Here is a 27,906-nt window from a genome sequence, read left to right on the forward strand (position 1 = left end):
TGGACCCCCGGGCAGGAGCAGGGTCTAAGATGTCCCCCTCCCTGCAGGCCCCATCACTCGCACCATGAAACCTGTCCCCATAGGAAGCTTCCCGGCATTTCTCTTTGCTTTTATTCTTTGCAAGGAGAACAGGCCCTGCAGCTTTCACTTTTGCTCTGAGCCAGTTTCACATTCAGCTTCTCCCAGCCCCAGTGGGTCCCAAGAAACTGCCCCTCCTCCCCCCCTCACCTCTTGGGATCAAGCTGCAACATGTGGGCTGCAAACCCTGCGGGAAGGGGGGTGGGTGGGCAGAGAGGATTTAATGCCAAGCAGCCTGCCCTGGGCTTGCACCATTTAAATCATTAAATCAAAACCCCTGCGAACATTTCTAGCCACACAAGTTCTTGTCCACCCCCGGACGGGGGGGGCTCCTGGCCTGGTGTCTCTGCCTGCGGAAATTCACCTCTCCGGGGCCGAAGCTGCAGGGGGCTTCATATTTCGGTTGCGGATAAAGGAGCTGGGGGGGGGGGGATCGGGCTTTGTGGTGGCTCGATCCCCGTCCCGGGCGGCAGGAGAGGGCGCGGATTGGGGGAGCAAAGATGGGGGGGACCCCTGGGATGAGGCGCCCCCAGGCTCTGCGGGCTGCAACCCCCCCCCGCTTGCTCCAGCGAGCCGCTCCCCGCCCCCCCGGCCCGCAGCCTGACCCCTCCCCGGCGGGGGCTGGCGGTCCCCCCCCGGCCGGGGCTGGCTCTGCCGGCGGCCCGTGCCATTGGCTGGCCGCTCGCCGCCCGCCCGTGTTATTTTTCGAATATAAATACGGCCCCGGCGCGGGGTGCGCGCTGACTCGGGCCAGGCGGAGCCGCGGGGAGCGAGCGAGCGAGCAGCGGGGGGCCCGGCTCGGCGCCCCGACTCCTGCCCGGCGGGGAGCGCCTCCCCCGCGCCCGGCGCCGCATGCCCCGGCCCGGCCCCGCAGCACCCCGGCCCCGCGCTGCCCCGCTCCGCCCCGCTCCGCATGGACGGAGAGCGCATCCCGGGCGGCGCCAGCCCTGCCCGGAGCAGGAGCGCGGCGCTGAGACCGGCCCGGCTGCCCTGCGGCTTCCCCCGCGGGGGCAGCGGCCCCTTGCCGCCGGCGCCCGGGGTCCTGTCTCCGGTCACCAACCTGACCCTCAATCTCAACAACCTGGCCGGGCTGGGAAGGTGAGCGCTGCTGCGGTGTGTGTGTGTGTGTGACACCGGGCATTGCATGCAGGGTGTGTGTGTGTGTCCCCCCGGGCACTGCATGCAGTGTGTGTGTGTGTGTGTGTGTCCCCCCGGGCACTGCATGCAGTGTGTGTGTGTGTGTGTGTGTGTGTCCCCGGGCATTGCATGCAGGGTGTGTGTGTGTGTGTCCCCGGGCATTGCATGCAGGGTGTGTGTGTGTGTGTCCCCGGGCACTGCATGCAGGGTGTGTGTGTGTGTGACACCGGGCACTGCATGCAGTGTGTGTGTGGATGATGTGGGTGCATTGTATGCAGTGGAGGGGAAGGGGTGGGTTGCATGTATTGTGTGTGTGTGTGTGTGGGGGGGTGCTGCGTTGCATTCATTTGTGTGTGTGTGTATTGCATGCAGTGTGCGTGTGTATTGCATGCAATGTCTGTGTATCGTGCGTTGCATGCACTCTGCTTGCATTATATGTAGTGGGGGGTAAGGGGTGGATTGCATGTACTGTGTGTGGGGGGGTGCGTTGCATTCATTCTGCGTGGGTGATGTGGGTGCATTGTATGCAGTGGGGTGGATTGCATGTACTCTGTGTCAGTGTGTGTATGATGTGAGTGCATTCTGTGTACTGTGTGTGTGTATCACATATGTTGGTGAGAGGAGGAAGATGACTTGGCTGCTGGGTCTGTGGCATGGGGGGGGTCTGTAATGTATTGTGGGGGTGAAGGGCTGGGGTTGTATTTCAGAGAACCCATGCAGCGGGTGCAGGATCAAATAGCCAAACTGCAAAATATTCCCTCCACCCCAAGAGCAGCCCCTGGCCCTGATCCCCAGCTGGGCAGGCCCCAGGGCTTAGCTGGTGCATGTGTTCCCCGTCCCGGCTCCCAAAGAGGGTTCCAGAACAGAGCGCAGGGCTGGGCTGTCAGCCCTACCTGCACTGGGGGAAGGGCAGATCGCCATGCGGCTCTTCCGGGAAGGGAAGAGCGTGGCTGGGAAGTTAACGAAGCAGGCCTGATTCAGACCCTGCTCCAGAAGAAGTGACGCTGCCCTGGTGTGTCTGAGGGCCGAGCCGGGGATGGCAGTGCCAGCTCTGCCAGTGCACGCACAGGGTCCGGTCTTGCGCCAGGGTGCACTCACAATCGAGCCCCGTTAGTGATGCCCCGATTCATAGGGGACCGTTGCGATCATCTAGTCTGACGCGCTGCATTCCCCAGGCCGGCGATAATTCCCAGAGCAAACCATTGAAAACCAGCCAATCTTCTTTTCTCCCGCTGGGGAGAACTAACCAACCATCGCAGCCCCGCAGTGGGGCCCCCTTGGCCCTGCTTTTTCTGAGCTCAGGGGCGGTGTGAAATCCCCCTTGCACCCTGTACTGAGGCAGGACCTTTCAGGGTCTGGCCCGCGGGAACAGATTTTTTTCCAAGCTGGCTTTGAGGCCAGGGCGGGGGAAGTTGCATGCGGGGTAATGAATGTTATTTCCGGGCCCTGGTTCAAGGGGGGACAGAGCTGTGTGTGTTCCTTGCTGTAGAACCGCTGCTCATGTGGGCTCGGGGTGGGAGCAGCCCGCTCAGAATGGCTCTAGGCAGGAAGCTGCAGGCTTTCTGCGAGCGCTGCCGCTTTGCTTCCCTTCCAAGTGGGCTCGTGGGGGGAAGGAGAATATTCTGCACAGGGCGGTGCTAAGGGGCCCGATCCTGCCCTCCCCAAAGGCATCGGTGCAAAGTTCTCCTTGGTTTCACTGGCAGACCCTGCAAGCTCCGTCCCCAAACTGATGAGTGAACTGAATTCTCTGTGCTAGGTTCCATGTGTGCAGTGGTAGGGACGTACAGCCCCATAACTGAGAGCAACCTTTGGCCCTTCTCCATTGAGCAGGCGGGCGGGTGTCAGGGATCCTGCTCCACGCAGCAGAATTATTTTTTTCCCCTCCCAGGGGGTGGGGGAGAGTTCGGGGAATGAAGGGATGAAATCCTGGCCCTGTTGAAGCCGCTGGCAGTATTGCTTACTGGCTTCTGGATAACTGCGCTCGCTGTGGGCCAGATCCTGATCCTAGTGATACCCTGGGCAATCCCCCCCTTGGCTTTGTTGGGTCAGGAGTTGACCCTAACTCTTGTGGCATCTCCCCCGTAGATCTGACCCCCAGGACTGTGACTGTGATGGTTGCATGTGAGTGATGAGATGATTCTGTTCTGCATGGCTGGGAGTTTGGGAGGGTTGTTTCCCAGAGGGGCGGGTTGATCAGGGGTGTGTGCCCTGGGGTGCAGGCTTACCTGCGAGGCTGGCAGGACTGTACTTTTCAGGGAAGAGAAAGTGTGTGTGTGTGTGTGTGTGTGTGTGTGTGTGTGTGTGTGTGTGTGTGTGTTTCTTGCATCCCGAGCCACTGTCTCTAAGCACATGGCTGTGTACAGATCGCCTCCTCCAGAACAGCCGGGCGAGCGGAGACGCTGGGCCAGCTGCCTCCTGCAGGTTTCGCAAGAGGAAGCCTGCATCTGTGCCAGCCCCTCTGGCAGAGAAGCCAGTGGTGGTGAGGGGCTGGGAGGCATTTTCACAAGCCCCTGAGGTTCCTATTCCTCCTCATTTCATTCCCTTGGCCGTCAGAGCACTCCTGCTCTTCCAGAGCCACACAGTGGGTCTGACTCACTCCTGGGGCTCACCCAGCCCCGGCGGCAGCGGCGTTCGACTGAACAACCATATTCGCTCCTCGGCTGCATCTGAAAAGCCACCTTCTTTAATGGCTATTGTGAGGCTTCGTTAGCGTGTGTACGAGGCCCCACCGTACAGCGCCCTGCTCAGGCAGTTATAACAGGGCAGGGCCTGGCCAGGCATTTCCAGTGACAGGTGCTGAGAAGTGTTGGACTAGCTCCTTCAGGGGGTATAAAGCAGTGTCCCGCTCCATGGACGTCTTTGGCAGCTGAGGATCTGCCCTGTTTTAATCCTCTGGAGATGGACGCTCTGCCACAGAGCCCATCTCTGACTTGGAGCAAATCACTTCCTCTCTGCCCCCTCGGCTTCCCATATCGGCAAGTGGAGATAAGGGGCCTGCCCCAGGATTGTAAAATACTGGGAGGTCCCTGCAGGAAGGGCGCTAAACACCATTATCTCTGGCTCAGAGCTAACCATTCTTTCAAGCTAGCCCACCCTCCTCCACTGCCTCCCTCTGCGGAGCTCCGCAGATGTAAGTGGCCGATAGCCTTATGCCGATTTTACCAATGAGGAGGGGCTGGTGTCCAAAATTTTCAAAAGTCGCCGCTGACTTTGGGTGCCTTAAATCTGTCTCGGGTTGGGCAGGCGGGGCCTGGGTTTTTTTTTTTTTTTTTCAGCATCTCCTGAAAACCAAGCACTGGGTGCCTCAAGTTGGGCACCCAAAATCAGTGGACACCTGAGAAAACGTAGGCGTGAGAGACTCGCTGAAGATCCAGTGAGTCCGTGGTGGGGTTAGCGTAAGAGAAACCCAGGAGTCCTGAACCTGGGTGCCTTGCCGAACCGCTGGCCCTCCGCCTAGGTGGGTCACCATGCCTCTTGCTTGGCTTGCCTGCTGGCTTCTGAGTAATTGTGTTCTCTGCCCCCCCTCCAGTCCATATGACACCCCAAAGAGGAAGACGCTGGGGATCGGCTTCAGGAGCGAATGGTCTTCGCTGTCACAGGACTCCGTCTCGTCTGAGTCGTCGCAGGACTCCGGGTGGTCCGAGTCTTTGGATTCAGGTCAGCGCTGCCGTGGAGCGGGGACGGGGGTGGGGCCACTCCCTTGGCTTTTGTCCCTGGACGCTGGGGCAGGGCCAGGTCTCCAAGTGCAATTGACTTTTGGAGAGTGTAGGGGGAGGTCTCCCATGTCTTCGTACCGCTTACCCACCATGCGGTTTGCAGCGCTGGGCCTCTCAGGCAAAGCATGTCAAGGCCTGGAATAGTGTGGCGGGGGAACCGTGCTGCAGACCGGGTGTGAGGAGCGAACGGCATGGGCCAGGCTGTGTGTGGGGGAGGCCCAGGACTGGCCCCGCAGGGGGCTGCAGCTCGGGGTTGAAGCATGCGTACACATTGCCTGCCTCTGGGCCGTGCTGTCCGCAGCTCACGGCCACAGGAACTGAACTCCTTCCCGTTTAAACAGATCCCGGCCGTGTCTAGGCTCGGCCTTTGCTGTCCCTGTCGTGGGGGGACGTCCGCTAAAGAGACACTCTTCCATTTGGCCCTCTCGCCTCCCTATGGGGAGAGCCTTCATTTCCTGTTGGGAGCTTCCTAGAATCCTAGAATATCAGAGTGGGAAGGGACCTCGGGAGGTCACCTAGTCCCACCCCCTGCTCAAAGCAGGACCAGCTCCAACTAAATCATCCCAGCCAGGGCTTTGTCAAGCCTGATCTTAAGAACCTCTAAGGAAGGAGATTCCACCACCTCCCTAGGTAATGCTTCCTAAGGTCCAGAGCAGGTCCCCAGCCAGCGCGGGAAGCCAGGGATGCTCTGAGTGGAGGGGAAAGGGTGCCTAGGGATCCAATCCTTGCCTGATTGAATTCCGATGCATGGAATAGGGATGGACAGGTAAAGGCCCCCTGGGCTGGGTTTTGCTTACACTATTATCACTAAAAATGATCTGGGTTGAGTGACCTGCCCCCTGGGTTGAAATCTGCTCTCAGCTGCGTTTAAGCCATCTGTCTGGAATGCTGCCTGCAGCTGGAGCGGTGTGGCGGGGAGAAATGAGCCTGGCTTGCCTTTAAGTTATTGGCCATCTCCAGATAAGGGAAACCATTGATGTGGTGGAGGGGGGTGTGTGATTAAAGCAATCCCTCTGGGAGAAGGCAGCAGCTCCTGGCACCTCCTGCACTGTGGGCTCTGGGGGGAGCTGCTGTCCAGCCCCCTTGGCCCACGGGGGAGTTTGGGGCGGGCAGAGGTTGGAATCTAGGAAACCTTCGTTCTGTACACTGGGGAAAGCGAGACAGAGAAGCAACCGTATGGAACAAGACTCTTATTCCCTATGTGGAGAGCAGTGACTGCTGCAGAGCACAGGGCATCAGGACTTCTGGGTTCAATTCCTGTCTCTGGGAGGGAGTGGGTCTTGTGACTGCAGCCATGGGGACTGGGAGATAGGACTCCTGGGTTCTGTTCTCAGCTTGCCACTGACTTGCTGTGTGGCTGTGGGCAGGTCGCTTCCCCAGTCTATAAAATGGAGATGACATTTGACTAATTAACCGGGGGAGGTTTAATTTAACCTTGGAAGGAACAGCAAGGGCTAGTGCGCTTGGTTCCCCTAATCGCAAAGAACTTTAAATCCATCTCGGCTTGGCTTGTGGGCAGCTTGGTGGAGAAGTCGGCAGACCTGGCAGTATCTGCCTTCTCCCTGCTGCCGTTCACCTCTCCCCAAGAGATGAAATGTATGTGAAGGAAGCTGAGGTTTTGCACCCTCGCTGCTGCTCGGCCCTCACCTCCGCTTTCCTAGGTTCTTACCCAGGGGTGTTTCATTTGCACAGGAGTTGGGCTGGATTCGCCTGGACAGCTGGACCCAGAACCCTTTGAAGAAGTGTAAGTTCATGTCTCCTTGTCCTTGTCACTTAACCCCTGGAAAAGAGGGAGCTACAGTATAGCTTTAAGGAGTTTTAAGGGTTAACGTAGGAGTTTGGGTACATATACCTTGTGCTGTGATCCTGGGATGCTTCGCTAAGCAGGGACCAGTCAGGTTAATTCTTGGATGGGAGACACCCAAGTAAACCTAGATGCTGCCCAAGGTGATGGTGGTGACTCAGGACTGGTGCTTGTCTCGGGAAGGCAGCACTAAATCAGTGCATCACTAGGGGGTGCTATGCTGCTGGAGGTGCCAGCTGTCAAATCAGAGGTGAGCTTGTGGGTTGCCTTTAAAGGCAGGACACTTTCTGCAAACCCTGTTTTGAAGTCATTCCATTCTGTCTCCCTGTATTCCCCCCTCTATCAATTCCTGTCCCAAACTGTAGTGTGAAGTGTTGCTGGGTGCTGTTCAACAGCTTCTGTGTTCCACCCCAGAGGTGGCTGCATTGCAGTAGTGGTGGACTCCTGTCATCCAGTATAAAGTGAAGTTGAAATTGGATCTACTTTTCCAACAATTGTCCACATGTGAGCTTAGTCCATTTTGGGGAGAAGCCGGGGAGAGGAAGGAGTGGACATCAACCTAGCTACTGCCTCTCAGAGAGGTGGATTAACCACAGCAATGGAAGAACTCTCCTGATGCTGAAGAAAGTGTCTATGCGACCGCAGTGCAGCTGCATCACTGTGATAGCGTTCCTAGTGTAGACATACCTGCAGACAGAACTGGTGGTGGTGTCTTCACTTCTGATGCTGCATTCCCCAGGCCTTGCTGCAAACTCTTCTGGTGCTGATAGCTGGTGGCCAGGGTATCCATGCACAGATGAGGCCTCGGCAAGTCCGTAAAGGGACGACCGGCATCTCTCCAAAGCCATCTGGCACCTGTGGTTTAAAACGCCGCATCGGGCGGCTACAGCGCTTTAACGAAGACTCTGCGCCGATGGGAGAGTGTAGTTAATCCGCCTCCTTGAGAGGTGGGAACTGTGTTGGTGGGAGAAGCTCTCTGATCCACATAGCGCTGTCCAGGGCCGGCTTTAGGCCAATTCAACCAATTCCCCCGAATCGGGCCCCGCGCCTAAGAGGGCCCCGCACCCAAGCCCTGCCAGTGCGCTGTACCGGGGTGGCCCAGCTTCTCCAGGGGGCAATTTAAAGGGCCTGGAGCCTCAGGCCCTTTAAATTGCCACCAGAGCCCCACTGCTGGAGCCCTGGAGGCTATTTAAAAAGTCTGAGGCTCCCCTTGCTTCTACTGCCACGGCCCTTTAAATAGCCCCTGGAACCCCGCCGCTTCCCCAGGGCTCCCGCGGCTATTTAAAGGGCCGGGGTGGTAGAAGCAGGGGAGCCCCGGGCCCTTTAAATAACCCCCAGAGTCCTGGGGTAGCAGGGGGCTCCAGCTGCCTCTGCTGCCCCAGTCCTTTAAATAGCCCCCAGAGCCCTGCCGCTTCCCCAGGGCTCCCGTGGCTATTTAAAGGGCTGGGGCGGTGGAAGCAGGGGAGCCACGGGCCCTTTAAATAGCCCTCGAGCCCCGGGCTGCTGCTGCTACCCTGGTGGGGGAGGGAGGAGGAGGAGGCACTTACCGTACAGGGTGGGCTGTACCCCCTGTACCCACACCCCCTGCCTGCACCCAGCCCCTGCCTGCAGCCAGCCCCGCACCTCCTGCCCTGTCTCCAGACAACCCCTGCCACACGCCCCTGCCTGAAGCCAGCCAGTCCCGCACTCCTCTGTCTCCAGCCCTGCCAACCCCTGCCGCACCCCTCTGCGGCCCTGCCTGAAGCCAGCCAGCCCACCCCACATCCCCCTGTCTCCAGCCAGCCCCACAGCCCTTGCCCTGCTTGCAGCCAGACCCTACCTCCAGTCAGCCCCTGCTCTGCCTCCAGCCAGCCCCATGTCCACTGGTGCCCTGCAGTTCCCAGGGCAGTAACCCTGCACACCTGCTTCAATGAGAGGGGCAGGGAACAGCTGGGACCCACACCTGTGCACACCCTAGGGTGACCAGACAGCAAGTGTGAAAAATTGGAACAGGGGGTGGGGGGTAGTAGGATCCTATATAAGAAAAAGACCCAAAAATCGGGACTGTCCCTATAAAATCAGGACATCTGGTCACCCTAGCACACCCCCAGGGAGTGGTGGGGACCCACACATGTGACACGGAGCTCATTTCTAGTTCAGGCCCATCTTTTTAAAAAAGAACTTTAGGTCGGGTTAACATACAGCCGTATTTTCCCGGACATGTCCAGCTTTTTGGTTCTTAAATCGCCATCCGGGAGGAATTTTTAAAAATACGGACGTATGGTAACCCTATTGGTACAAAATATACATACTGTGGCACATCCCTTAAAGCAGAACTTTTTACAGAGAACCCGTTGCTAAGAAATGAAAGGCTTTTTTTTACATTTTTTTTTTTTTAGTCATCCCTGCCGGGGCCCCGCCGAAAATGTTCGAATTGGGCCCCGCACTTCCTAAAGCCGGCTCTGGCGCTGTCTACAAGGGGGGTTAGGTCGGTGCAACTCCATTGCTCAGGGGGGTGGATTTTTCACACCCCAGAGTGATGTAGATATACTGATATTGGTCTGTAGTGTAGAGCAGACCCAAGGGGTTCCTGGGCACTGATGAACCTAGAGCTCAGACTTTCAATAGATGTATATGGGCAGAGGGTTCTTTCCAGTCCCTTTGAGATTTGAGCCTGGAAATTGGGGTTAGTTATTCTGTTCTGGACATAAGCTTTTGTTTTCAAGTTGAGCTTAAAGATCTCTGTGCCGGATTGTCCTGTGTTACTTCACTGGAGTTGCATCAGCTTCATACTGGGATGAAGGGATGGAGCAATTAGGCCCTCTGGGCTGTGGCTATCAGAGTCTGAAATCTTTCTTGGAGTTCAGAAACCAGCTACCTGTAGGAAGATCACGGGCCAAGTTCATCCCTTGTGCAACTCCCCCAACAGTCTGAGTCGGGCTCTGCTTCAAACAGAACTCGGAGGCGGAATCGATTGCACACAGGAAATCAAAGGGAGCACTAGCACTCACTTAGGTGTTTTATGGCACTGTTGCTGGGCCAGATTGGTTACACAGGTGTAAATGTGGAGTAACTGCTCTCCCTGGTGACATCCAAGGTCCTGGACAGCATCTCCAAAATTCCTCCCCAGTTGGGTTCAGGTGTGAAGGCAGTAAAAGGAGGAGGGGATCTTAAACCCACCACTCGAGCCAGATGAAGGTGGCATGGTGGTCACTGTGGTCTGCTCTTTCTCACACACTGCAGTTTGCTGCTGCCTGTGGCTGCCTGAGTTCCTGTTAACAATTGTCTTGGGGGTGGTAGTTCTGCATTTGCTCTTGAAAGTCCCTCCTCTTGAATGGCTCAGGATTCCTGTTGTGGTTGAGGGCTGTTCTGAACGGGGCCACTGTGTTATGCTTAAACAGAGCACAGGAGATTTTTTTTTTTTATATAGGGGAAAAGGCAACATGCCACACTTATTGAGAATATAGCAATTAGCATATGCTTTTTAGTTCTCTAGATGTATACATACATTATGCACATAGTTTTGCTAGTTGATGTTTATAGTTATTAGTTTGAAGTTTGGATTCATTTAGTGGCCAGCCAGATTGGTTGCAGAGGGGAGCCGGGCTTTGTTGGTTGCGATTGGATGCTTTTGGAGTAGTGGCAAGACGACCCCAAAGTTTTATGGCAAAGCATTTTGTTTTTATAGGGGTGTGGGGGGGTGTGTGAGAAGTTTATGGATTTTGCTGTGTTAGTTTGTGATTGGTTATTTTTTAATTGGTGTTGTGTTTTGGTGGCTTAAACTATTTTTGAGAGGGTTATTTTGTTTGGTTTTGATTTAATTATTTTGTGTTTTAAGGGTGCTAGCTTTCATTTTAAGGTCATCAGTCTGCCCCTCCTCAGCCACGGATGTGTGTTGGCATTTTTTGAGTCTTTTCCGTTTTTTTATTTTTTATTTTTTTGGTCATCTGGCTTCAAAAATGGCCTTTACACCTGATGCATACATTCCTCATTCACACAAACCGTTCTTTGCAGAGACCTTCAAAAGGTAACAAATAGCAGTGTTTTATGTTAAACAAAAAAGGCATCATAAATTAGACCTTACTAAATTTTGTAACTGTCCGTTTCCATATTGGGGCCTGGGCCTCTGAAATTTTTCTAATTTAATTAACATAGACACAGACAAAATCCTGTTTGTTACTCACAAGGCATAAAAATAAAATGGCAATACTAGTATTTACTATTCTATTTATTTGTTGTAATACCTTAATTTTGACTATAAAACGTACACTATATATAGCCAAAACATAACCAGTTCTATAGCACAGTACCCATGGTCCAAACAGCTGGAGACCTGGCCGTGAGCGTGAGATGCTGCGTGCAGGTGTTAGATCTGGGGAGGGGGGTTTAGTCCTGGTTAAAACAAGCACCAAGTGTTTCACTCTGAAACTGCTTTGCACTGGCGTCAACAGCTGCACACGCTGCATGCGAGCCGGGTGATCGGGGACCCTCCTGGGCCCTTGGAAGCTCTATTGTCTATTTTGATTGACATCTTACATTTTTAAAAAAGGCGGCTGCATCTGGCCGAGCAGCTGCTCTCCTCCCTCGATCCCTCACTTACCCTTTCCCCCTCGCACCTGCTCTGACGGTTTGGGAGGAGTCCCCCCGCCCCAGATGTGCTGCAGAATGTGGAACTCCGGGGTGGAGGTGAACAGATGGTTCCTGGGGCGGCTCTGCCACATGCCTGCACTCCGGCTAGCGGGAGCCCCCTGGGTTACCAGGTGATCCAGGCGTTGCTAGGCAGGCTGGAGGATTGAATTCCACAAGGGAGAGAGTCCAAAGGTTGCAGCCCCCCCACTCCTCCCCTCCTGAATGAATTGGGGCTGGGCACTGTGGCATGTGCTGAGTGGCAGCCCTCTCCCATTGTGCAGCCACACTTCACCGCTCCCGACCAGCTGCTCAGGTCAGGCCTGGGGCCTTGATCTGACAGACACCCCCCTCCCACCAGGGCCCCCATTTACATACAGGTGGAAAGCAGCCGCTTCAGGCCCGTTGCTATAGAAATGCCCCCACTCTCCGGCTCACAAAAGGCGTTTTTATTGGCTTCCTTTCTGGGCGAGCTTTGTCCCCGGCTGGCTTCAGAGAGGCCCCCCTCCCGCGCCCCGCCCAGCCAAGCTTTGATTTCACTTCATGTGAATCAGAACTAGGTCAGCGGCAGCCGCGGCGACTTCTTGGATTGTTTTTCTCCAAGCCCACCCGGTTGTTCGGCGGGCGTTGAATTAATCCGTGCTCCGTAACTCAAGTGGCACGACACGGCTCGCGCGCACAGGGAGCCAGCGTCCCTTTAAGGACCTGCCCCCACAAGGGTTTAAACCTGGCTGACATCAGCTGTACTCAAACACGGCTTAACCCCACATGCAGCCAGGGCCCTCGTCTGTATGTTGGGGCGTTACAATCTTGCAGGCTGACAGGCACGACGCGGAAAGTGGCCTCAAATTCTGGGGGCTTCTGTGTTTAGGATGTGCAACTTGTGCCAGCTTAGGCCTGATGGTTTTTTTTTTCTTCATATAAATATGCAAACAGTCTTTGGGATGCCTGATTTCCTGCCCCCCAGCTCCATCTGAAGTCAGTGGGTGCACAGCATCCCGCAGGCCCAGATTCAGATGCCCGAAATCAGTAGCCACTGGCAACCTTGGCTGTTATGACCTCGAGCAGCGCTGGGACTGGAACCCAGGCGTCCGGCCTGTGCCGTACTCGAAACCATCACCATCCTTCTGTTACGCAGCTTCCCTGGCTGGATTGTGGGGCCGGAGGCGTTAGAGGGGATGAAGGGAAGCAGGGTGATGGAGTTCAGACCCATGGACCAGATCGCTTCTCATTTGCTTTTTGGAGCTGTCTCCCTCCCTCCCGCACTGTCCCCCTCTCCTTTCACCAGCTGTGAAGCCGTGTTGGGCCAGATGGCTTAGTCACTGGGTGCGTGGAGTACGGCGCTGCTCCCTGGGCTCCTGCTTGTGGAGTGAGCGGCTCAGTGTGAGGAAGGGTGGCAGAACTGGGCCCGGGAGTTAAACCCCCCCCTTAACCTCTCCCTGGGCAGCCAGGGCCACTGTACGTTGGCTCAGATGCGGGCCCTTTGCTTGTGTGAACATGAACGTAACACGCGGCTCCTCCCTCTCCTCCTGCAGCTTTGAGAAAGCAGTTCTGGAATCGGGAAGAGTTGTCAAAGGGTAAGTGCACTGACCTTTCTTTTCTTCCCTCCTCGTGCTAAAAATGTGTAAAGCCTGATTTTTATCCTCCGCAATCTCTCCTCCCTGTGCTGCGCCCCCACATGCATGCTGCACCCCGGGGAAGGGAAGAGCCCAGCTCCTCCGTGCGGATCTGGTCATTCGGCCTTTATTTCCCACGTGGGGCAGGGTTGATCGGCTCCCTAACAAACCTCTGGCAGCGTCCAGCTGCCAACACACAGCCCACATCCATTGCTGTCCTGCCGGCGTGGCAGGAGGCAGCGGCTGTTTGCCCTCTCGAGAGCTTTTCTCCCACCTTGCCGTGTTCAGAGCGTTGATCGCTAAAAGGAAAGGCCTTAATGCTGAGTGTGACGGCAACCCGGTTCTGATCTGAGAGCCCCTCACGCTGCCGCAATGGTGTAAAGCAGCCTTCATTCGTGCATCGGAGAATCAAACCCATCTATGTCGATTTCCCCCTAGCGCTGCCCCTCCTGCCACAGAAATTTGCTTCCCCTGCCCTGTACATTTTGGGAGGGTCACTTGTGAGAGCTGGTTAGCTGGGGGGTTGCCTGCACTGGTCAGTTCTTGCAGGGTCTCTTGGTGGCTTTTGGGGCCTGAGCGGGAAGGGGAGGGTGGGTTCAGGACACAGCCTCTGGCAGGGGACTGCAGAAGGATGCTCTGCCACATAGCCGACCACCACCCAACACCTTTTCCTGCTTTGTCTTTTTAGCAAAAGATTCCCCGTCCGGAGGATCCACTCCCTGCCGGTGAGTCCCTGTCTCCCCTCTGCGGATCTGACTGCACGGCCGGAAGCGCCGGCTTCGGGGAAACCCCAGGGCGACAGCTTGTGACCTGCTGCCCAGGGTGACTGGTGCTGGCTGGCTGCTGTGCTGGCCAAGGAGATCTGGCCTGGGAGGAGCCCACGGCTGCTGGCCCATGACAGAGGGGAGGGATTCAGGGTTTGGGGGGTGCAGCTCATCTCTTAAGGGGTGGGCGCATTGCTACTTCCCCTACCCCCCCTTTCCTGTCTCTGGGCTACAAGCGTCCGTGATGGGCTCTGAAGGGAGCAGCATCCAGCACACACAATGGGTCAGTCCCCAGTCACGTGCTTGGGTGGGGTAGAAAGAGCCCCCAGGTGCTGCGCTGAAGTGGGGAAATAGGTGACCCACTAATGCCAAACCTGTGTCAGAACTGTGGCCCCTGGAGAGGCCATAAGAGTGGCCAGACTGAGTCAGACCAAAGGTCCATCCAGCCCAGTGTCCTGTCTGCCGACAGTGGCCAGTGCCAGGTGCCCCAGAGGGAGTGACCCTAACAGGTAATGACTGAGTGATCCATCCCCTGTTGGCCAGTCTCAGCTTCTGAGTGGTGGCAGGAGCCTGTGCGGCAGCAGGTTTGATGATCTCTCCCTCCTCTTCTCCAGGAGAGGCTCCTGGGCACCAGCCCTGCCCTGAAAAACACTTCCAACGCCAAGGAGTTCAGCAGCCCGGAGACACACGACCGGCCCTCGCGCCGGAAAGAGAACAAGGAGAATGTGAGTCGGGAGGCAGAGACGGGACGGACGGGGGATGTGACGGGAGATCAGATTCCAAGACCTGTCCCAGCCCCACCACTGAAGGAAGGAGCTGGGTGGGCTTGTCCCTTACAGCCCGGTCCTTGGGGCCGCGTCCCATCTAGTTCCCGCTGAAGCATGAAGGGGTCTCGCCTTCTGGAGATGTTCCCAGATACTCAGCTTGAATTCTCTGCTCAGTTTCATCCCAAGCCTTTTAGCTCCACCCCCTTCACCCCTCCAGTGGCAGCCCCTTTCTGATCAGCCTGACCCTCCCATCTCGCGAGCCCAGAAAAGGGCTGGTCTCAGGCAGGTGGGGCTTAGCCCCTGTCCTCCGCGAACCGTCGTGCCCTGGCCCGGGGAGCCGGTGTCCGTGGCACAAGCCCTTCGGCGCTGGCGACTGAGTCATGTCCACTCAAGCCGGGGCTGCGTCCTGCTCGGAGGGCGTGTTGCTGGCGAGCACTCTGAGCGCGGGTGGCCCGGAAGGGCTGGGCGAAATGCCCGTGGAGTGCCTCCCCGGTCGGGTAACGTTCAGGCCTTTTGCCTTTGCAGGCAGGGTTTGTATTTAAGATCCCGCTGAGGCCCACCAATCACAGCCGGCTTCACCCCTTCGATGGCAGCAGCGAGAAGGACCCTTTTGCACAGAGACCAAACTCCGCCCCGGACCTCCTGGTGAGCGCAGGCCTGGGGTGGGGGATGGGGGTGGGATAAGGTGTGGGGGTGCCTGGCCGTAATGGGGAGACCTGGAGCATAGCCAAGGGAGGCCCCACCACCAGTGATACCAGCTGCACTTAACACCTGCTGTTAATGTGGTGATACCAGCGCCCGGGAGCCTGCACCTGTGAAGCTGACGCAGGGTCCCTCTGGATGAATCCCCATCATCTCCATAACACCCGTGCTGCCTGATGGGCCCCGGGTGGAGATGTGTAAATACAGGACCTGCCCATGGCTGAAATGCAGCTGTTTCTGGGGCAGGGTACAGTCCGTGTCTAATAGTGACTGTCTGGGACGGGAGGTGAAGGAGGTACCAGGCCAGGATCTGTCCCGTTCTCCGGCAGCACCTGGCAGGCAGCAAGCTAGCTCCGTGCTTTGGGATCCCTAATTGCTGCAGCTTGGGGCCGCGTCTCGTGCCCTGGCTTTGCACTTCCTGGTGGCTTGTCCCCAGTTGCACACCTCCTTTGCCAGAGGAGGCCTCCCTCCCTCCCTCAGAGCCCAGCGTCACGGCAGGTCCCACGGCCAGCCAGCTCCTGCTCAGTCTGCGGGCCCCAGGCGCGCTCTAACCCCTCCCCCTTTGCTGTGTGCTCCCCAGTGTGGCACCCCCGAGAAGGAGAACATGGGGGTGGAAGCCGAGAGCCCAGTGTGCCTGCGCCGCTCCTCCCTCACCTCCTTCGTGACCGACGAAGAGGACGATGGGTTTATGGAGATCCTGGACGAGGAGGAGCTGAAGGTACAGCGTGCGCGGATCGTCCTTCGCGGCCCCCTAACCTCCTGCACCCCGGCTGCTCCTGCGGCCTGCTGGATTGTAGCTTGGGGAGCACTGGCTTCGGGAGCCTGTGCTCCCATCCTGCTCCGAAATGGAGCCCAACCCCGTCCCCCTGGCTCATGCGCTGCCAGCCAGCCCCTCGCTCCTTCCTCGCCTCCCTCGGGCAGGGGCTGTCTGAAGATCCACCACACGCCGTCTGGATGACCTGAATCGCAAATGAATGTTAGTGGGGCGAATACAGCTAGCGATCTGCGGAGAGCGGGTTTTAGGGAAACCCTCTGGCCCCTTCTGAGAACCACAGGGTCTGTCTGGCTCCTGCAGCCCCTCAGTAGCTTGTGATTTGCCAACTCCTGTCTCGTTCTCCCTGCCAAGAGGGGAGGATGGGATGGGGCTGGTGGGAACCCATTGCCTCATGCGTTCGCTTTCTCTCTCTGTGATCCCGCTGCCTCTTCCTCAGAACGAGGCGGACGTGCCGCCGGGGATGGAGAACCTGCTGACTGCCCCACTGGTGAAAAAGGAAGGCGCTGATCTGGTATGTGGGAGCCTGGCGCAGGGTCGGGGCCGCTCCTCCCAGCGAGCTGGCGGGGGTGAAAGGTGCCAGGCGAGCCAGCCTGGAGACTGTGCTCCCCTTGCTCCGAAGGGGCCCCCGGGTGCTCTCTGCTGACGTGCTGGGGTCAGTCTGAGGACGCCTCACCACAGGCAGCTGGATTGAGACTCCTGGCACCTTCCTCCCTCCGCCATAGTCACTGGATGGCGTGAGCTGAGGTCACTGCTAGCCTGGCCCAGATGGGAATCGGTGACCAGGAGGGTGTCTGTGCGTGCGAGACACTGACCGTAGTGACCTGTTGGAGTCTAAGGCCGGGGTGGCTCCGAGCCACAGGCGGCTCCTTGTCTAGGTACCAACTCCGGGGCTGGAGCTACAGGCGCCAACTTTCCAACGGGCCGGGGGGTGCTCACTGCTCAACCCCTGGCTCTGCCACAGGCCCTGCCCCCACTCCACCCCTTCCCTCCCCCGAGCCTGCCATGTTCTTGCTCCTGTGCACTGCACATTGCAGTGGGTGGGAGGGGGGGCGCTGATTGGGGGGGCTGGAGGGGAGTAGCAGATGGGGGGGTGGGGCTGCTGAAATGTTACTGTGGCTCTTTGACAAGGTACATTGGTAAATTCTGGCTCCTTCTCAGGCTCAGGTTGCCCCGGACTAAGGGATCTCTCAGGCTACTATTGTGGTTGCAGAGAGGGCGGGGGGCGGGGTATTTTGTTTTCACACCCTGTGCTGAGAGCTGGGTTAGGAGACCCCACCCCTCACACACACCCCGACCCGGTGGGAGGCCTTTCTGTAAAGGCAGTTGGTGTGCATGGAGCAAGGGCCAAGCGGTGGGGGGCTGGGTCCTTCTCCTCCCTGAGCCCCACTGACACCAAATCGGAGTCGCTCCCCCCGCAGGGGTGTGGCTGGGAGCAGAATTAGGCCCGTGGCCTTTTGGCGTCTCCTAAACCGAGTGTGAAGCTAAAATTGGCCTGCTTGGGTCAAACTACCACCCCCGTGAATGTGAAATGGGGCACACAAGGCCCGCGCCTCCCAGGCCGCGGCAAACGGCTGCTCCGTGCCCAGGGGTGAGCGAGAGGCCAGAATGAGGCTCTAACCGCAGCTCGCTCTCGTCCGTGCAGAGGTCGGTGAGACCCAGCAAATGTCGCCAGCTCTTCAGGTCCCCCTCCATGCCCAGCAGCGTGATCCGGCCCATCCTGAAGCGGCTGGACAGGCCGCAGGACAAAGACACTCCGGTCAAAACCAAGAGGCGGAAGAGCGTGGCTGGCACCCCGATCGAGGAGAAGGCGGAGGAGCCGGTAGGTGATACGGAGACGGACTTGGGGCCAGGGAGATCTCCTCCCTCTCCATTCCCTGGCTCCAGCCCAGCCCAGGGAGGGCTGGTTACCAGACATACTGGGGTATGCCTCGAGACCTCCCTTCCCCCCCCAAAGCCTTCAGCAGCTAGGGCTGTACTGCAGGCATCTGGAATGGCCCAGCCGGCCATCTGGAAATCAGTGGGTGGTAGGGGGAAGCCTCTTGGCTAGCTCCGCCATGTCGTATGTCCTTCTCCCGCAGCACTGGAACATGGGCGCCAGCGCTTCAGAAATCGAGGGGTGCTGCCCCCTTAAATGGGGGGTGTTTTCCCCATGCCCTGCACCTCCCAGATTGGTTTTTCTTCATTCTTCCCTCCTCCTGCCGTCCTGGGAGGAGCAAGCGATTCTCTGCTGTAACCCAGCTGGAATCTCCAACCTCCGCATAGCCCATGTGCGCTCCGGCCTGTCGCCCGCAGATGGCAACAAGGAGCAGCTAGGAAAACGGGGCGGGTGAGATCTAAGAGCTACAGCCGAGACGAGTCGCTGTCAAGCGCTGTTGCAGCCCTTGTGAGCCTGGTACTTGGCTGCTGGGTGTCCTCCCTGGCGCTCCCGCGAAGCAGCTGTGAGATGCTCCTGTAGCAGAACCCTGCGCTCCTGCTGCTGTCCCTGTCTCTCGCTCGTGGTGCACGAGTCTAAGGAATTACACAAAATTCAAGGCACTGGAGGGGAGTGATCCAGACCCACTGACTTCTATGGGGCTGATCACATGAGTTGAAGGCGGCAGGCTTCTTGCCTCTTTAGATTCTGGCACCCCCATGTGATTAAAACCAGGATGGACCAAACCGGATTAACCATATAGCTGCAAAATCTGGCAAGGATTGGTGGTGATCCAAGTATCTGTACTGGGAGCATAAATGTCTGTGACCGTTGTGTCTGTTCAACCCAATCTTTAGGGCCAGGTGGAACAATTTACCCAGGGTCATGGTGGATTTTCCATCCCTGACAACTTTTGAATCAATCTGGGCTGTTTGTCTAACGGCTCGGCTCTAGGGATTACCATGGGGCAGGTCTCTGGCCTGGGCTAGGCAGGAGGTCAGACTAGATGGTCACAATGGTCCCTTCTGGCCTTGCAATCGGCGGGAGCATTCTGATCGTCCTGTCTGAGCTCCTGCCTAGCCCAGGCCAGACCCTCCACCCCGGGGTTCCTCCGCCCAGAACTGCTAGCTGAGTTCTTGTAGAAGGCTCTCAGTGCTGATTTGACATCTGGTCTCGGTTTCCTCCTAGAAATCAAGGCTGTTGCGCTCCAGATCCTTCTGCCATGATGAGATCGAGAACATCTTGGATAATGATCACCGAGAACTCATCGGGGACTTCTCAAAGGTATTGTGGGGGAAGAGAGAGAAGAAAAACCCCTTTGTACTAAATCAAAGCCTGCCCTCAAAAGTTATTGAACCCTTCCCTGGGCTGTGTTGGAAACTCAGTAGCACCTGCCCTTGCTGGGCCATGAAACGGACTAGACACTGACGTGAAACAGACCAGTCTAATGTCATTGCCCAAATGGAAAGAAATGCCTGTTTGTGAATCGTGCTGGCATTTTACAGACAAGACAAGGGCGGTGGATTCTCCCATCTTGCCCCTTCCTTTACACCCAGGCCAACTTTATAAAAGCTGCCAGATCAAAATGGTGCAAGCTCCACCCCAGTTGTACAATTACAACAGGAGAGAGGGCAGAATTGGTCCCACTTTGGGATTTCAAACCCCACCGACGAACGTTTGGTTTGAAACGACTGTCTGCCTCGGAGTGGTAAAGGGATGATTCTTTTGGTCTTAATGAGTTTTAATAAAACTCTTCTAAAAATGTAAACTTGAATTGATAGTGTCCCTTTATAGAGTTCTGATCTAAGGTATTGTTCAGAATGCTGGGAAATACTCTAAAACCCATCACCCCAGCTCTGGATAAATCCCACGAGGAAAGAGGTTAACGGGTCGCTAACTGCCCCTTTGTTGTAGGCGTATCTTCTACAGACTGTGGAAGGGAGACATCAGGACTTGAAATACATCTCCCCAGAAATGGTAAGGAGGCAGCTGATCGGGACTAGGGCTGCAGGTGTATCACAGTGCAGTAAAAAGGTCCAGATACTGATTTCTTGTTTTGTCTGACTTGCTTCCTGCAGGAAGGCTCAGAGTGGGTCCCCTCCCCAGTGTGGAGGGGAACCCCTCGGGCGTGGGACAGATGGACGGCAAGCTCTGTCCACTGTGTCCTGCTTTCCGGCCCCTCCCTCTCTCCCTCCCCTCCTTAACCGGCTGGGATTAGGGTAACAGCGCCGGGGCGGAGGGTGCTGCTGCGGCTGGCTGGTTCCCCCTCATGTGCAGTGAGCAGCCATTATACCCATGACTTGTACTAAATCTGCTCCGTGACTTCGCCGTGACGCCCTGCAGCCCTCCCTGTGACCATCACGGGCCTAGGCCTGATTCTGCAGCCCAGAGTCAGAACTCCAGCCGTTAGCCTGAACAGTGGCAGTAGGACCGGGCCCTGGGGCAGCGGGGGCTTGTTTCCGCCAGTGGAACGGCACAGTCCCGCGTCAAGCGACCGCGTGCTTTTCTTCTCTCCGCTGCAGATGGTGGCCGTGCTGAACGGCCAGTTCAACAGCCTCATTGAGAACTGTGTCATCGTGGACTGCCGGTATCCCTACGAATATGAAGGGGGTCACATCAAGGTCAGAACCGCTGCCTTGTTTCTCTCTCTGTTTAACCTTGAGAGGCAGAATGGCCTAGTGGTGTGAGACTGGAGCCAGCGCTGGGCAGTTCCGCTCTCCTCCGTGACCCGGGGTCAATCCTTCAAGCAGAAACGCTGAAACGCAAGCGCCAAACTCTAGGCACCCAAACAAGTGGGCTGATTCTCTTCACGATGCTGAGCTCCTGCAAATTCCCTTCACTTGATTGGGGGTACAGGTGCTTAGTGGGTTTGTGGGCACTGGACAGAGACCCCAGGGGCAGATAACAATGGTGGATGTGAACACTGCCATTGGGAAATGCCGGTTGTGTAGCATTGTTCACCCATTGCACAGGCTGAGTGATGCGCAGTGGCGCGGGGAATCGGGTCTCGTTTTCTTAGATTTCCGTGGTCCTGTAGGATTTTACACCTCCTGCTGCAACTCTGGGTTAGTGGAAAAGGGGAGGGTCTTTCCTGCTCCCTCTGACAGGGAATTGCCCTTTTCTCCAGGGGGCTGTGAACCTGCCGCTGGAGCAGGACATAGAGGACTTCCTGCTGAGGAACCCCATCGTCCCCTTGGACGTGCAGAAGAGGGTGATCGTGATATTCCACTGTGAATTTTCTTCGGAGAGGGGTCCCAGAATGTAAGTGGGCCACAGGCTGCGTGGGTGCGACCCGTCCTCAAAACACCCGTGTCGACTGGCCACAGAGCCTGGGGGCTCTGTAGAGACACTGGGGTACTTCAAAGCGCTTGAAACGATGTGGTTGCGGGGGGTTGTTTAAGGACCCAGTTTGACTGTACCAGTTGTGAATTGTTTGAACGATCCCTGGCCTAGTGATGCCACCCCACCAAATTAGAGACCCCAAGATGTTGGGATGGGAACAAAGCGGCTAATCCATCCCTGAGCCGTCGGGGCCCCAAGAAACGTGTGTGTTGACAGATGGACGTACAAGACTAAATGACAGAGACTCGCCTACGGCAGGGGGTGGCAGCCTGAGAAGGAGCCAGAATTTACCCCCCACACACACCCCCACCCCGCCGCTCCCAGCACCTCCTGCTGATCCGCACCTCCCCCTCCCTCTCCGCACCTCCCGATCAGCTGTTTTGTGGCGTGCTGGGGGCGGGGGTGGGAGGAGCGAGGGCATGGCAGGCTCGGGAAGGGGTGGAGTGGGGGCAGGGCCTGTGGCAGAGCCAGGGGCTGAGCAATGAGCACCCCCGGCCCATTGGAAAGTTGACGCCTGTAGCTCCAGCCCCGGAGTCGGTGCCTATACAAGGAGCCGCATATGAACTTCTGAAGAGCCGCATGTGGCTCCCCGGCCTGCTGGATCTAGGCTTCCGGACTCTGTTGTCCATAGGCTTGTGGTCCTGTAAGCAACCACAGCTCTGTGGTCTTGCTGTCCGAATGGAGTAGCCTGTCCTGTTGGGAGAGGACAGAAAGAATCGGAGCTCTCAACCGCTCCTGGCTTGGGTGAATCCCAACTCTACGATTCTCCCTGCAGCTTCCACCTCAGGCTACATCCTCTTCCAGACACTAGGCCTGACCCGTCTCAAACCAGCATAGACCAGGAGCGATGCCACTGAAGTCCGTAGCTGAGTGAGGGAAGAACTGAAGGGATTGTGTAGTGCTGCTGTCACATTCCACCCCAGGGGTGGCTGCATTTCACAGCCCGAATGTGTTTGGGTCATAGGTGTTATGGAAAGCTGTGGGCCAGATCCTCAGTCCAATGTACACTGGCCCAGCTCTGACATCAGAGCAGCTAGCTAAGGATCTGGCCCAGTCATGCCATGGCACAATGGCATTCAACGCAGACCCTTGTGTGCGCAAAATTAAACCAAGTCAGATGATCTGTAACCTCATGCTTCTGTGTCTCGCAGGTGCCGGTTTGTCAGGGAAAAAGATCGGGCGTGCAACGAGTACCCCAACCTGCACTATCCTGAACTGTACATCTTGAAAGGAGGATACAAAGAATTCTTCCCACAGTACCAAGTAAGTCATGGCAGCGTTTCCCGGTCAGCGAAGCATGTCTGTCTGTCTATCCCAGAAGCACTGCCCTCGTCTGCGGGGGGCACCCACTGGTGCTACGGGAAGCATAGCCGAGTGTCTGTGACTAAGGCTTGTGCTACCTTTTCCAAGGTTCGCAGATGCCAGGTGGCGATAGCCTGCACCAAAATATCTTCCGTGCACCGGCGCATTCACCTTCTGGAATGGGGACAGCCGGTATCCTGGAAGCAAGAGGGTCTGTTTAAAACCTCCAGACACTGAGCCCATGCAGAGCCTGCGGTTGAGCGCCGCGTAACGGCGGAATAAGGGGACCTGGAGAGCGGGACGGGTCTCAAAGTGAGGCTTAGAGAAGGGAAGTGACTCACTGTACAGAGACTGGGGGAGCTCGAGTCACAAGAGCCGCTGCGTTTCCCCACCCTGGGAACTGGGGCATTATGGGGTGTGAGGTCGTGGGGTGTGGGCATTATGGGGTGTGAGGTTGAAGGAGAGGCCTTGTGAGCGGGGCTGGTGGTGACCGAGTCCCTGGCGAGTTTAAAAACCAAAGAGGGTGATTTCCAGGTGGCTGCAGGAAGCCAGCAAAGGAGCCAGCGTCTGAGGCTAGTTGATTGGCCTGTGAAGGGGACCGAGGACGGGGCCAAGAGCAGTCTGGCTGCAGTGCCTTGGGCCCTGTGGCGATCGAGAAAGGGGCTTGGGGAGATATCCGGCCTCCTGGCATTGTCGCCGGGTTTAGCCACTGCTGTACGTGTGGTCGCTCTTAGCAGGTAAACCAACGGCTGTTCCAAGGGGCTCCTGACTGTAGCGGAGTTGTGGGTGGGAAGGGGCTCGGCCCCTGCTTGGGGTCACCCTGCGGGCGGTTGGCCATTCCGTTAACACGAGCCCTGTGCGTCTGCCCCCAGGCACACTGCGAGCCTCGGGACTACCGCCCCATGCACCACGAGGACTTCAAGGAGGACCTGCGGAAGTTCCGTCAGAAGAGCCGCACGTGGGCAGGCGAGAAGAGCAAGCGGGAGCTGTACAGCCGCCTCAAGAACTTCTAAGGGGCCCGGGGAAGCTGGGGCGGGGCGGGGGGGCCACAGGGCGACTGCCACATGCATTGAAGAGAGACTTGCCGCACCTTGCCGCATGGCTGGGGCTGGTTCCCAAGGTGAGAACCGTTCTGCTGAGCCAGTTTCTTCGGACACGGTTGGCGATCCATCCACTCCTTGGCCAGGAAGCCATGGAACAGAGTAACACATGCACATACCTCCCATAACCGCACATACCTCCCGTATCAACAGAACTGTGTGGCACTCAAGGGCTTCCGAATCCCCGGGCTCATTGCCGTCTCCATGCTGTGAAACTCCTGCCCGGGGGGTAGGATTTGTAGCTCTGAGGTTGACCCAGCTCCTCCATGAACGGGTGGTTGCACTGGAGATGGAAGCTAGGCTGGATATTTCAGGTACCATGGAAGGGTCGGGTTGAAGCTGTCCAAGTCTGCGTGTTTCAAATGGCGACTATCCTCTGACCTGATTGGTGGGATCATCTTTCAGCATCTGCAGTGGCACCTGCACTGCCTTGAGGTGAAAACCAGGATGCTGTCGAGCATCCATCAATTGCCGCGAGAGGTGTGAGTGTTGAATCAAGCCTCCCCGAAAGCTGTTCTGAGTGTGGCTGTGTGTGTCAACAAGCTGTTGTGTCTTCAGTCTCTTGAAAGGTTAAACCAATCAAATGCAATCTGGAGCTGCCTCGGGGGAAGGTCGTGCTTGACTGAGATCTTCATTTCTGCCCAGTTCAGTCTTCTAGGGCCTCCTGGAGCCGCATGGCCCTTGGGTGCAGCATGGATTGCTGCCTTAGCGAGGGATGTGGTTTGTCCTTTTAATCTTACATGCGTTATTTAAATCATGGCCAAGAGCGGGAATGCTCCGGGGGCGGGGTGAGGGGGCTAAAAAGAGAGGCCTCAGGGACTGGGAAAAGCTCCAGGATTTGCCAAATTCAGTGCTGAAAAAAAGCTCTGCTAGACAGAGGGGCCCCAGTGCCTTTTCAAATCCCATCTCTTCCACTCGTCAGGGCCGGAACCAAAGGCCAATATCCAGCTCCCCGTCAAGCCGGCTCCACACTCGCTTGGGCGGCGAGTGGGGAATTTCCAGCTCCCCAGTGACGAATCTTCCAGATCCCCTCGGCTCTGCCATGGCAGATCTTAGACCCGTCGTCCCCTGCCGATTGCCAGCTCACTCCCGCCCGCCCGACGTCAGCAGCCACAGTCTCCAACAGCTAGAGCGACACCCCAGCATGATAGAGCCCTGGCGTCCCCTGAAGCACTCGCCTGTCTCTAGCCGTGAATAGGCCTGGCTGTTAACGTCATTGGCATCGATTTAAGCGGAGAGCGAGGGAGAGGGCCCAGCGGCCTTGCTGGGAGCGGCTCAGACCCCACAATGGCAGGAACAGGCTGAGAATGTGAAGGGGATGGACGGGCACCACCAGCCAAACAAACCAGGGTATTGAGATGTGCACGGGCCGCGCTGAGTGATTGCAATATAGCCACTCTGTCATGGCTACCCCGCTGCACCCCGACATCCAGTCTGTTCGTGACCCTCATTTAAAAGCCCCCCCCTCTTCTGGGCAGTAACTTGTTTTGTGAAGTGACCAGTATGGGGGAGTTGGGGGGAGACAGGCAGGGCTCAAAAATGGAGAAGCAAGATGGTAATCGGAGCGATGTGACTTGGAAGGTGAATTATCTGCAAGACTGAAAAAAGTAGAGGTTGACACCAGATGCTCACGGCGCCTTTCCAGGCCCTGGCCCTGCGATGGTGATGAGAAGAGAGTTTGATTCCTGTTGTCGTATTCAGAGTTGGGGATTTAGGAAACGGATAAAATCAGTTGGGGTGGGCAGAATGGCTTGGACTCAGCTGGAGCCAGCTCTTATTTTGTCTGCTCTTGGGGTCAGAAACCGTTCCCGTAACTCCTTCAAGGTCACACCTAGGTGCCTGTTTGTGGCACAAGGTGGAAATACCAACTTCTGCCTGAGGCAATGCTGCTGTGCACGATTTGGGACCTGACTGAAAGCAAAACCCACGAGGCAGCTAGATCAGAGGGTAGCAAAGCATCAAACCTCTGGACAGCGGCGGTCCTGCTAGGCTGCAGTATTGCTAGCTCCAGGGGGCCTTGGTTAGCTGAAACCAGCCACCTTCTCTTCCCCACAGGGGAGGTGGGGATGCTCTGCAGCCTTAGGATTGTCTCTGCTTCCTCCCTCTACATCACACTGCTGAGATCAGGGAGGCAGCGAAGTCTGGTGGTTAGAGCCAAGCCTGGGGAAGTCAGGGCCACCTTGGTTTTGTTCCTGGGGTAGGCTCTGGGCCTGAGTCTCCTTTTAATTACAGGTGTGAAAACCCAATTTAGCTCCATTGACTTCAGTGGGGTCAATCCAGATTTGCATCAGGGTAAATTTAGATCTGAATTAGGGCTTTAACCTCTTGGTGCCTCCGTTTCCCCATCTCTGGGTTTTAGGATTTGACGCTGCTGCCCATCACTGTAGTATCTGACCCCCTTCCACAAATACTGACCCGTCTTTGCACCAGGGCGAGCGGTAAAAACGCCCTTCGGGGAGCTTGTTGTGGGCTTGTGTTGTCTCCATGACCAGTGGAATTCTGTGGCCGATGCTCCATGAGTGTAATTGCATTGAAACCGTAGGAACCTGACTTCAGGTGTATCTAATGGGTAATAACTAGTGGGAATTGGCCTGATGAAAAACAGGCTGCAAAACACGGAATCCTGCAGTCTCTGAATAGCCATGTACTAAAACCACCTGGGAGAAACGCTTCAATCCCCTGTTCTGTGATCATCCTGGGCAGCTAGGGCTGTGTTGGCCTCTCTGGCGCTGCCTAAGTATTGAATCTAACTCAGTGGTCCCCAGCCTTTTCGTCTGACAAGCGCCAGATGAAGGACCATGGCGGCGGTCGAGCATCTGCCGAAATGCCGCCGAAATTCGGCAGCACTGCCTCTGGATGACGTTGCTTGTTGGCGGCAAGCGGCGTCATCCAGAGGTGTCGCTTCGGCGGATGCTCGATCGCTGGCAGGATGCATGGTGCCCGCGGGCACCAGGTTGGGGACCCCTGATCTAACTTAATAGCAAGAAACTAGAAGCACTGGGATGCCCACACCGGGATTCAGCAGCAATGTGGGAAAAGCACTTAAACCGAATTTGCCCCCAAAGAGCAAGACCAGCTGTAGCTTTGTGCCTGAGTAAGGGCCGAGTGCCCTGCTTGCTCCAGCGTAAATCAGAAGTGACTGCACTGGAGTCAGAGGGAGGATGGTGTCCTGTGAAAGGTGAGGCGAGATCAGGCTGTGCCTCCTGCACCAATCTGAGTTCTGAATCATTGGGAACATTAACTCTTCGATTGCATCTGATGCCAGGTGTGTATGTGGTGTTGTTGTTTTTTAATTATTTAACAGATTTTGTATTTTAATAATGCTATTTCCAAATATGTTAAGCGATTTTTTTTTAATGTAGTGTGTGGGGAGGGCTTCCAGGGTTATCTTTCATGTATATTTATGACCCAAACATTTCCAATGTCGATTTGTACAAATGATCAAATCAGTCACTCGTGGATGCAACAAGAATAAAACCCTCTATGGAGGTAGAGGCGTAAATGACACAGTGGGCTGGATTCTGATCCCGCACCTTCCAGCGTAAGTATGAAGCAATGCCATTGACTCAAGCTTTAAACCGATCTGGCCCGCACCATGGAAATGCTACCCGATCCGCGTTTACACTGGTGCAAATGACATCGTGAGGTGCAAGGCAGCAGAGAATTGGGCTTGGTGTTTCCCAAACTACCCTTCAGTGTAAATTTCCTGCCTTTAACATAGCAGTGCTCTGCCCTGACCGATCAGGTGGGTGCTACCCGAGTTGTACAGGAGACTCATTGGACTGAGGCTGATTGCAGGGGGTTGGATATTGTGAGCGGTGTGATTGCTTTGTTTTCTTTTGTCTGTACATTTGTGTTAAAAGGTTTACACCCCCTTTGTGACTTACTTTTCTATGTCTGGGGAGAGGAGACACCTGGTTTCCTACGCAGTGATGTGTAACCACGAGAAAAATAAACCTCTGGGTCAAAAGTCCTTGTGCGATCAGTCTCCAGCATCCTTGAGCTTCAACTGTCCGCGACCCAGGGAAGAGGCTTGTCAGGTCAGGTTCCTTGAGTTTGTTCTTCAATCCATGTAAGTCCATTGACTTTGCTGGCTTTGTACCAGGAGAATCCGGCTGCACATGTACAAACTCTTGTGAAAACTGCACAGGTGCAAAACTGCACTGATGTAGCCACACCCAGAGCAAACTTCCACTACAGCCCTGCGGCAGGGGCACGGAATAGCTTGCTGGGGTAAGGCCCTGCTGTTCGGAACTGGTAGCACTTCACCTCCACTTTCACACACC

The 27,906-nt window shown here is 56.4% G+C and overlaps 1 protein-coding gene across 1 annotated transcript; it reads left to right on the forward strand.

The window, feature by feature from the left end:
• The first annotated feature begins 919 nt into the window (after window positions 1-919).
• On the forward strand, window positions 920-27,587 carry CDC25B (cell division cycle 25B). Its single transcript, XM_045018970.1, has 16 exons — window positions 920-1,176; window positions 4,745-4,872; window positions 6,624-6,675; window positions 12,876-12,917; window positions 13,645-13,681; window positions 14,335-14,445; window positions 15,013-15,132; window positions 15,770-15,907; window positions 16,401-16,475; window positions 17,607-17,783; window positions 19,065-19,160; window positions 19,791-19,853; window positions 20,399-20,497; window positions 21,004-21,137; window positions 22,370-22,481; window positions 23,393-27,587. Exons 1-16 carry the CDS (start codon window positions 992-994, stop codon window positions 23,531-23,533), a joined length of 1,710 nt encoding a protein of 569 aa, XP_044874905.1. The 5' UTR covers window positions 920-991; the 3' UTR covers window positions 23,534-27,587.
• Window positions 27,588-27,906: the final 319 nt, after the last annotated feature.

The sequence above is a fragment of the Mauremys mutica genome, chromosome 5, assembly GCF_020497125.1.
Source record: "Mauremys mutica isolate MM-2020 ecotype Southern chromosome 5, ASM2049712v1, whole genome shotgun sequence".
NCBI classification, from domain to species: domain Eukaryota; kingdom Metazoa; phylum Chordata; order Testudines; family Geoemydidae; genus Mauremys; species Mauremys mutica.